We start from the raw sequence: 11,625 nt of genomic DNA on the forward strand, positions 1-11,625 counted from the left end.
CATTTCTTGACAGTAAAGTTGTCGTCGATTTAATTGGCCGACAAGTACTGTTACAAGAGCGGATCTAGCTTGCAATAAGGGGAAGGGGGATATATTTTCACCAACAAAGCTCATTTTTGTTGGATCATTCTAAATTGTTGGGTGCTTTAAAGGGGTATAGTCTTTATAAAGATTGAAGTTGTGGGTTAAAGTTCACAGAATTGTAGTGACAGTATATAGTGGATTGATGACAATTACTTCTTCACTTTCAATTAACCTTCATGAAATTTGCGCGAAGCGTCGGGGCTCAAATGTTTGGAAGTTATTTTGTTTGGAAATTATTTTGCAGTGACTCATGAAGAACACATCTCAACAATCAAAACGAGCGCTTTAACATGTTTAAGCGGACTGGCCAGAGCTGAAATTTTGGTTCTATTCCGACCCGCTGAAAACTGTTTGTAATCATGAACAGGATCGGTAGGCCTGTGTACCTAATATTGATGCGAGAGTGAAGCGCGAGTTCAAGACCCCTTTTTTTTTTTTGGGGGGGGGGGGTTAGATTTAGTGGACCTTAAAACGGTACACTACATTACATGATGCTGAGGGTGGTTGATGAAAATGCATATATTCCATGATGCAGGCCCAACCAATTTTCAGAGCTAGAGAAAGGAGACACCCAAAAGTATATACGATTCCTATGCCATGTTGCCTTTGTTGGTGCTCTGGGCGCATTTCGATTCTCATTCATTCCTCTATAGTCCTCCGCAAGAATCGGATACCAGAACTTCAACTTTCTACCTTCATGTCCACCCATCACATGTTTTGGTTAGAGACGCACCATTAGATATCCAGGGGGTGGAAGTTCTCCCCCTCAAATAAAACATTGACTCACCATCAGAGTAAAAAAAACTTGGTCCACTTGGTCCACATCTGAAAGGTGCAACCCCCCCCCAAAAAAAAAAATTGTCTCAATGGAGCAAGGAAAAAAAATCTCAAAGAAGAAAGGAAAAAAATTGTATCAACCCAAACTTCCAGCCCCCCCCCCCCCTGGGTATCTAATGGTGCACCCTTAGAGGACTCAATCTCTCTTCTTTTCTGTCTGATGGTCTGCTTTTCCCTCTATTTTTTTTTCTCCATCTCTCTATTATCTCTCTCTCTCTGTTCATTTCTCCATCTTTTTATCATCTTTCTTCCTCTCAGTACTCTCACCACCTTCTCTCTCCCCGCTTCAATCTAAATCTCTTCTGTCATTCAGTCCCGCTCCTCGCTTCTTTCCAAATGTGTACAACAGTATTTGAAGTAGGTCCGATGAAGAATTAATATCTTGAGATTAGTGAATTTAATATTCAACTTTTTAAATAACTTTTAAATCGTCCAAAAGACCTGCACACGTTTCGTTATTTTTGTGAATTTACCCCCACCCGTAAACAGATGAAGCTCAACGATTAGATGTAAACAAAAAAGATACCACAGAACAGAGCAGTCATATATCTTTTACCTTTCTCGTTAATAAAATTACACATACACACTCACACACACCCTCTCTCTCACACACACACACAAACGCACACACACACACACACACACACATATATATATATATATATATATAGCAAGACAGAAACAAGACTTAAACGTTAAATGTATTTTTTATGTAATTTATTTGTATTTAGTCTTGCCTTAATTGTTTAATTAAGTTTGTCACCTAAGCACATTAGCGTTTACACTTTTGAACAATTATTGTTTAAACTTCTTAAACAACTCGTTTGACAGTTTAAAAAAATATATCATGATAGAGTGACGGCTGGGCTCAAACATCGTGCTAAAATTTTTTTCATCACCCTTTTCACCATCTCTTTTACTTCTCCACCACCGCGGTGCACCGGTCCCATCTCCCTCTTTCCAAAACTCATCGTTTTGTTACCTTTTTTAACCTATCATATCAGTTGTTTCTCGTGGTTATTTTCCATTTGCTATTATTTTACATGTTATTAAAGATTCTTTACTTTGAAATTATAACTCACAGGGCTTGCTTCTTTTACAAGTATTGATTTTTAGGCAAGCCTCCTCCGTTTTGATGGCTCAATTTTCTTAGCTTTTAGTCAGATAAATTGGTACGTTTTAAAGTCAGTCCCTGATTCAATGAACTAATGTTATGTTTTTATTGTAGGCCTACACTTAAGCTTGATTGCAAATTCTTTAATTATTTTACTTTGTAATGATTGTAATTTTGTTTGTAAATAAATCTACATCACATTCAAATCTCATTCAAATCACCGCATGGACAACATTGTAGACTACGTTTAATGACATTATTGTCAGTCTCTCATGCAGGAGCTTTTCGGCAAAAATATTTAACCACTAATCATCATTTTCATCACTTCCACCTGGTAGAGGAGCTGAGTTAGTGGAACCTCTTGTTGTATCCGATGTACTGTCCTGTGTTACTGAGTCAGACGTGATTGAGCCAACAGTGGTTGTCCCGGTGGGGCTTCCAGAGGCTAATTTAGATGTTGTATACTCTGATGTAACTGACGTGTACGTCGATGACGGCGGTAGAATGGTTGAAACAGATGGATCGATCGAGGAAAGATATGTGGGTGCAGCTGTGCTCTCGGCAACACCGCTCGACGCCATGGGTGCAGCTGATGTACCCTCAGTAATATCACTCGACGACATGATGGGTACATCTGATGTTATACCCTGAGTGGTACCACTCGACGCCATGGGTGCAGCTAATGTACTCTCAGTGATACCACTCGAAGCCATGGTTGCAGATGATGTACCCTCAGTAATATCACTCGACGACATGGGTACATCTGATGTTATACCCTGAGTGGTACCACTCGACGCCATGGGTGCAGCTGATGTACTCTCAGTGATACCACTCGACGCCATGGGTGCAGCTGATGTGCCACCACTTGACGCCATGGGTACAGATGATGTACCCACAGTGATACCACTCGACGTCATGGGTACATCTGATGTACTCTCAGCAATACCACCCGATGGAGATGATGTCAGTGTCATCCTTGCTTCTGCATGGGGCAAAATATTTTTTTTGGGGAAAAGGTGTATTAACATTTCTATTTTATTTTGACTTATTATTTTTCAATCCAAAGGCCTACATAATCAGCTATCTCAGGCCAGCTCGAGACTAACACTAATATAAAGGAAATCATATCTACCGTCTGTGTAAAGCAATTTATGATGAATGAATAATAAATAATAAAATCCCACATGAAGACATTACAGTTTCATGGTTATGAAATGAATATGATGAAGGCCTTATGAAATGGCGTATCTTTGACCTCAGAGCCCGGGGCAATTTCTAAAGTTGCACCACTTTCATCATCTAACATCGGAGGCGCAATCTAAAATGGTGTTCCTCCAGAGTGACTCCCGGGAATATGATACAATTCCACCCATAGTATTTGCTAGATATCATGGATGATGATATTGAGAGTTTAGAATTGATATTATCAGGCCTACTCTTTGTGATCTCGATCCCGCAATATAAATATCTCCCTCGTGATTTCTGTATGAAGTGGTTAATTATTTTGATGGACAGCATTATTATATTATCACGTCTCCGTGAGTCTACATTAATTTATTTCTATAATATGATCCCCTTTTAAGATGTGATAGAACGAAATATATAAATGGCTCATGGTTGCAACTTTTAAGATAGTGTGGTAACTTGGTCGTCGACATGGAATCGAAAACTTTTCAAGGACAGTATCACATGGTGCTACTAGAATACCTTCATTGATATAAAATTACCTTGTGGTGGTATAGGCCTGCATATGAAGTGATGGTATCTTTTAAGATGGGCGACCAGGGGGCCATTATCTATTCTCGTTTCCATCAGATGAATGACAGATGTATCGGCAAGAACCAGAGGCTTACAATCGAATGCGATGGTCGAGTCTATATATACATCAAAATTCAAAAGTCAAGTTTCAAATGTTTGTGATAACTTGTCGCTCGCTTTGGGTTTTATAAACTTATCATACACTTCGAGAAAGAGAACGATAAAACAATACTAATAGAAGTATGATTTGTATCAGAATATACCATTGTAGTTATGAATGTGAATGGTTGAACCTTAAGATGCACTGTACCATTGACTTTCTGGTATCACAGTAAAACAAAATTATACAACGCTGTTTAATATATGAACCTTACAGCAATTGTTTAAACAGTTTAAACAACTGTTTAAATCTTAAGCAACAAAGTTTAATTTTCAATATCTAATTTTCAATAAATTAAACATGATTGTTTAAACGGTTAAACAAATACTGTAAGGTTATTATAGTAAACAGCGTTGTATAAAATCTTAAACAGCGTTTTTACTGTGTAAGGCTTCTCTTGTACATGTAAGATTTATCATACATTGTATAGATAACAACAGGATTATATCGATTGAGGATCTAAATATACTCACCCGTGAATGATTTTTTTTTCATTCTTTTGCAACAAGAAATTACATTCTTTACAGAACATTACATTAATATATAATAGGCCTTTACAAATAAGAAAAACATTATATTTGGCTGGACGAACGAAAAAGAAACATCATAATTTTTTTTTCCTTTTAAAATCTGAATTTTCAATTACAGCGAGCCACTGCATGACAATAATTATTGAAAAAGTTTTAAAATTTTCTACTATTTTTAAAATCCCAGAATGAGTCAACATGCAGTCAACATGTACTATGCCTACATCATACTTATACCATCTACATCTATGTGCAAGGATTTCTTCAATTGTGTTCACAATAAACGCGGAACTGCCCCCGAAACTGTTTAAACCTACATTTTTTTCTCACTGAAAAGTCTCACTAAAGTAACCAAAATAAGAGTTGTTATAAGTTAAACACCATGAAAAAGTCTTACGTTGTCTGTTCATATATGACATCAAGATCACGACTACAGTAAACTGGAACTTGGGACGAGACTGCAAAAGAAATGGGAATAATATTCATGATATTAGGGCGTGTTAGAGGATGGGAAAATTGAAATTGCTACATATAGGCCTTATCATAACCCGACATATTTTATTCATTCAGTAAATTTTATTCTAATTATAGTAGCATTTAGAATTAATACGTTGACTCTAATTTCTAAAGGCAAATCATGGATAGAAGAAAGTTATTGCTATCACAGTCAATTATCATAATGATCAGGGCCCAGTAACACAATAATCGCTAATTTGAAAGAACAATTCTGATTGGTACCTATAATCAGTCTATTGAGCAAAATGTGCATGCAATGGTGATCTGGATGGGCTATTACATTAAGTGATTAATAATATAGGGTATTTATATTGCGCACATATCCACCTTGTTAGGTGCTCAAGGCGATCCTATATTACCCGGCTAAGCTATATAGGCGTTCATAGCGCACACAGCTTTTTAAGGAATTACTTCCTACCGGTACCCATTTACCTGACCTGGGTTGAGTGCAGCACATTGTGGATCAGATTCTTGCTGAAGGAAATTACGCCATGGCTGGGATTCGAACCCACGACCCTCTGTTTCTAAGTCCGAAGACTAATCCACTGGGCCACAACGCTCCACAATCGCTAACCTTTGTGTTGCAGGGCCCTATAATAAAAACACTGCCCAGAGAACACCATGGGTATACATTTTGACATGGTTGTCAACGCGGTAACTATAAGACAGTAATGTTATGTGTCTATGATTTTAAGTGTTTTTACCATGCATGCACAATATTAATTGTAATAATCTATTCGGTCTACTCACCATTCTCGTTCTCCTGTTTTATCCCATTACAAAATGAATGATTGCTTAAAAGCAGAAGAAAGCAGTTCTATAAAAACTCTTGGATAAGTATTTCACCAAACAAGAATCTAACCATAATGTTCCCCACCTCCTCTTAGTTTGGCATGGTTATCATCCTGCATTTGGTTTTACTCGGCAGTCTCCACAATACTGGATACAAAAAAACCCGCTAGCGTAATTTCTTTTCGAATCGACGTATTTTAAGTGATAAAATGTGAATTCTGTTTGTTTTTGGCAGGAGGAAGATGCTTCCTACGTCATTACAACAACCTTAATTACATCTTTAATCATTGTAGTCTTTCCAGTCAATGGTATATTGTCGTACTTGATGTATGCCCCATCCAACCTTCATATTGCATTTTCATCCATCTAATCGGCTGTGCAATTTGCATCAAAGAAATTTGATCCAGGTTGTTTTGCTCAATAACAAAATTGTAGGAAGACTGCTTATTGCTGGATCTCACCGGAAATTAACACGGTAATTGGTCGATATTGCGACCTTGTTCGTGTCTTCATCTCTTAGAAGATTTTTGGCATGTAAACAGCTAGCGCTGCGACCAGAATGATCATGGTTGTTATTGTCTGTGAGGATAATAGAGAAAAGCACATTTAATTTGATGCGAATCGAATGAATGGGAAATTTGCGCTTCCACGATACACGATGTATTCAAGAAAGTACAAAATGTATTGTCAAATGCACTTTATGATAACGTACAACCAAGAGGTCATTGTCGAAAATTGGTGCATCACTGATCAAAGATACTACAAGGGGAAGATCGGACAGTACACAGAGCGCGCAATGAAACGCTTGGGAAGAGCGCCCTACAGCGTTGAGGTAAGTAACGACCTTTTTTGGTTGTGTACAAAACATATGAGAGAAATGGTGGAGGGGTGAAGGCCGCAATAGAGGATTTTTACATTTTAAGATATTTTTTCTTCTAATGCTTTTTTCTCAAATTATAGATGAATATATTTCAGAGTTTTCTGGGTAATAAAAGGTGGAATTATTCCAATACGCCGCCCTTGTGCCCTCGAATCCCCCAATTCCCTTCTCTCATTTTCCCCACACCCCATGACCCGAATTCACAAAGGTTTTTTTTTCTTTTTCAAAACCATGGTTTCTAAAACCGTGGTTTTAAATGAAATCACCTTTGTGAATTCGGCCCCATATATTTATACCACATTCGTTGGTTTATACACGTACAGCTGCGTGCCGATCGATGTGCGAAGGTTTACTTACTCAACGCTAGTAGGCGTCCTTCCCCATCATGAACATTTATCGAGCGTTTCAAGTGTCCGATCTTCCCCTTGTAACAGTTTCGTCTCGGACTCTGTACAAACGACATCATCATTTGCCATTTTTCGTCAACTCCGAAACTTAGCACGAAGCTGCTTTTTTCACAATTACGACAAAGACCTCCCAGCCGTTCATTGTCATTTGACCTGTATATTTCAATACATTTACTGTGTTCTTGAATCTGTCGTGCATCGTGTAGCAAAAACTTCCTAATAGCGACATCATGGTCAGAAATAATAATTAGTTTGGAGAACACATCGTCATGCTGTGACTTTTTTTGTTCTAATAAACAATTATGATTTCTTTATATAATGATCACATTCATCATCATATTTCATTCTTTATAATTCAAATGTATTAAAATGTTTTGATTATAATCATAAGCATGCACCGTGCTCATTTGACCCCATTTTTATGCATAGTTTATGAGTGTATATAATTTAGCTGTATAGGTAAACTTGCTCTAATAGTGCGTTCATTTATATCGTTCATGAAAGAGGAGTTGTTCCCACAAATAACCTTGGGGTATAATAATAATCATATTCACCAGTCCAATTGACCCAGACATTGCCCACTTTAATGGAAACTTAGGTTATCTAGACAACAATACAGATTTGCAGTTTAAAGCTATGGACATTCAAATAAGAAAATCCTTTTCCCCAAAATTTGCAATATAAAAGCTGCAGATCTAAATTCATTTAGCGCGCTATTATACATTCAAATAATAATGATAAAAAAGTTCTACTAATCTCTGCAGATCTCTGAATTGCGATGGTGAAAATATACCTCTTAATTCTGATATACTGCATGTTACCAGAACTGCTGTTCATGGATCTACGACCCACTTTGCATTGAAATTGAAATTTACACTTAAATAAAAAAGGCTGATTAACGTCTGCATATTTAAACTTCACAGAAAAGGACTGAAAAATCATTGAAAAAAGAATTTTGGGAATGTACGTCTTTCAATAATATTGTTTAAAAAGTCTTTCGCATTTTAAAAAAATACTTTAATGAAACACCCCTGTAGATTTTCACTTTCATTTGGCAATGATTTACTCCTATTATGTACGGAAACTTTAGGAAAGAGGTTAATTGCGACTCATTTCACTTTCTAATAATAGTTAAAAGACGTGTCGACGATTTAGATTGAATTGTGCTGTATTTTAAAAATATTACGACTAGACAGCATGAATGTGATCGAGTTATAATAAGGAGGGGGTGACGTAACTGACAGAAAGCTGAAGACTAGAATCTTATTTCACTAATCCAATTAAGGGTTTCTTCAAAATTATGTGATATGAAATAATAATAATAATATGGTTCATTGACATAGCGCAGTTACAATAATTGCACTGCGCTTTATTGGGTATTATTATTACCCCTGCAGTAGCTGAGCCGCCATAGGCGCTAAAGCATTCAAGGAATAAATCCTACCTGGGGAGCGTTTCATGAAAGGACTTGTCGGACGTTTTATCCGACAAGTCCTATTTTATCCGACAGTTACTATAGTAACAGTGCTTCTCAACCAATCAGAATCCAGGAAAGTTGTCAGATCTGACAACTTGTCGGACGAAAATATTGATGAAACACTCCCCGGGTATACCCACTCACCTCACCTGGGTCGAGTGCAGCACAAAGTGGGTAAATGTATTGCTGAAAGAAAACGCCATGGCTTGGTGGATTCGAACACACGTCCCGCTGATTGAAAGACGAGACTCGTCACAACTAGACCACGACGCCCCACTCCAATTATTATTATTATTAATTATTATTATTACTATTATTATCATCATTATTATCATTATTATTATTGTTATCATCATTATTATCATTATTATTATTATTATTATTATCATCATTATTCTTATTATTATCATAATTAATTATTATTATTATTATTATCATTATCATTAATATTATCATTATTATTATTATTATTATCATTATTAGAATTACTATTATCATCATCATCATCATTATTATTATTCATTGGTATATATACACAACAAATTGACCAGCAGCACATGCTTAAAGGGTCAATTTACAAAAAATCATGAAGTGCAATAAAAAAAATAAAAAATGAACGGACACGTGATTACAGTAGGCCCTATTCTATATCAAAACTTTAGTCAAATTAATAAAATATCAGGCAATTCCAAGACGAGACAGATTCTTTTTGAAGTAATAGTTATATTCAATGAAATAGTATCGAACAAAATACAATGACAGATAGAGTTTTCAAGGGATCAGTACACAACACGGCAAAAGCGTCACAAATTTCTGCATGCATTGACCATGTTGACCAGACGGACTATTCAGTTTCGCAGGTCAACTGATATATTATCGAATAATGGGAAAATGGTACCCCTTTGTGGTCATTTGCTGTGTCCATCTTTATTTTGACATTTAATATTTTTTTTTCAAAACTAGCTTTTAGGTCAGAGTTGATATCAGTGACCCACTGTCAGAGTGGTTTTCATACATACTTATGTATGTACAAGTGAAAGGAAAAGTCATTCCATCATGACTTTGTGTACACTTTGCAAAAACAAAAACAACAGCAATAAAAAAGGGTCAGATTGACTATAAAAAAAAAACAAGTGTGGCACCAACAAATTCGGTCAATCTTACCAGACACAGGGGGTGCCGAACAGGGGGTGGTGTTTCAGCCCTTTCACTTTTTTTTCCAAAACCGTGTACAAAAACGTAAAATTTACAATTTGACTGTGATTGTTTGCATGGTCAGCCCCACCCACTTTCGGTCTTCGGCTCAGCCCCCCCCCTTTCAAAACGGTTCCGGAGACTGTGATCGATCAAAGCTTTTGGTTTGTTTTGTAGGAGGGCTCCACCCCGAGATGCGTTAAAGTCCTTTTCTCCTTCAGAATCTATTAATATTTCGATGGTCTAAATCACCAAATCGAAGCCGAAATTAGACTGCCTATATTTCAATGATTGTACAGACTGTCATATAGCTTATAAAACGTCAAGTATAGTTTGACTTCTTCACAAATATGAACCTGAAATACAAGATTAAAATGATTATTTCATAAAAAATACTAATTACCGTATGGGCACTAGTATTCAACCCGGCATAATTCAAAGATTTTGACAAATTCCCCCAAATATTTAGAAATAGGGAATTTATCTTAATTTCATACCTTTGTTATTTCCAGTGTAATCTGTTGTCGGTATTTTCTTTATCAATCTGTCGACTGTATGCGCGGAGGATCGAATTATGCGGCGATGACCTTTTGCACTGAAATGCACTAGTATTCAACCTAAAGTGGTTTAGATTGCTAAATTAGATCTAGATATATGGAAGTCTCTGGCTTTGATTAATTCCCTGTTTGGTCTCATCTAATTTGGTCTAGTCCATAGTCGGATGGGACAAGGGCAGATTGAAAGACAGGGCCATCTTTCATCGCTAGGTTGAATACTAGTGCCGACGGATTGAATACTAGTGCCAAAAACCATCGCCGTATAATTTGATCGCCCGCGCACACAGTCGACGGGTTGAAGAAAAAATAACGGAAAAAGAATAACCAACATTTGCTCTTGGAAATAGGACGGGTCTGAAATTCAGGTAAATTCTATATTACTATATATTTGAGGAAACTCTCCAAACAGGTTGAATACTAGTGCCCTTACGGTACTTATCAACACGACGTTGTAAACTTCCGAAAGGAGGTGGCACAATACGACTTGTAGATACTCTATATACGAGGGCTTGGGGCGCCATCATAAAAGATAATAACGCGAGAGGCTCCAATGATCTATAAAGGTCATGTTTCGGACAAGGTGATTCTATAATAATGATCCCCTGTGAACCTTTCACAGAAGAATGGAAATAAATGACTGTGACCATCCCCCCCCCCCTCCAAAAAAAGAAAGAATTATTTAAAAAATTAAGTGCTCAAACTTTATGAAGTTAATTGAAAAGAAATGTAATTGTTGAATATACCTGTAGATGTGACTTCTTTAATCTTGAATAAAATCTGGGATCCATAAGTGATCTGCGAGGTCCCACAAGTAAACATTCTTCTTTTGAGGGCAACACTAGCTTCAATAAAAACTTATTGATTATAGATGTATCTAACTCACAAACATTACAAGATGAACATTGACGGCTTCAAATAATTATGCCAATCCTGAAATTGATTGTCTCAATAATGTGGTATTACAACGGCAACCGGAGAGACAAATACATGCGGACAGACAAAGGAGGAGAGAGAGAGAGATAGAGAGCGAGAGAGGGAAGATGGGAGAAAAATTGGATATCAATAAAAATATAATTGCAATGCATGCTTCGGAAACCTAATTCGTTAAACATTGAACAATATCGGTCAGAATTTACCCAGTCGCCTATGACTTCCCATGCGAGCTATTGTATACAGATTTAAAAAATATATATTTTCCTCAAAACGCGGTTTATTGGAAGTTATAAATTCTATTGCCTTTTGTCAGTGCATAATATTCTACCCTTTTGAATCTTGCTCATATTGTTCATTTCACAAAAGAAGGGAAAACCCCATTTTAGTAC

General features: G+C 36.7%; 1 protein-coding gene across 3 annotated transcripts; it reads right to left on the reverse strand.

Annotated features, from left to right (window-relative positions):
• Window positions 1–1,631: 1,631 nt before the first annotated feature.
• LOC129261576 (mucin-5AC-like) lies at window positions 1,632–11,258 on the reverse strand. 3 transcript variants are annotated; one of them, XM_064100217.1, is made up of 5 exons: window positions 11,047–11,258; window positions 5,747–6,367; window positions 4,878–4,938; window positions 3,763–3,909; window positions 1,632–3,017 (listed from the first exon to the last, which is right to left on the reverse strand). In XM_064100217.1, the coding sequence occupies exons 2-5, from the start codon at window positions 5,747–5,749 to the stop codon at window positions 2,341–2,343; spliced, it is 888 nt and encodes a 295-aa protein (XP_063956287.1). In that variant the 5' UTR covers window positions 5,750–6,367; window positions 11,047–11,258; the 3' UTR covers window positions 1,632–2,340. The 3 variants fall into 3 exon arrangements, with proteins under 3 accessions (XP_063956287.1, XP_063956288.1, XP_063956286.1); XM_064100218.1 differs by lacking the exon at window positions 11,047–11,258 and adding an exon at window positions 10,734–10,789; XM_064100216.1 differs by lacking the exon at window positions 5,747–6,367.
• Window positions 11,259–11,625: the final 367 nt, after the last annotated feature.

This window comes from Lytechinus pictus, chromosome 5 (genome assembly GCF_037042905.1).
Source record: "Lytechinus pictus isolate F3 Inbred chromosome 5, Lp3.0, whole genome shotgun sequence".
Taxonomy (NCBI): Eukaryota; Metazoa; Echinodermata; class Echinoidea; order Temnopleuroida; family Toxopneustidae; genus Lytechinus; species Lytechinus pictus.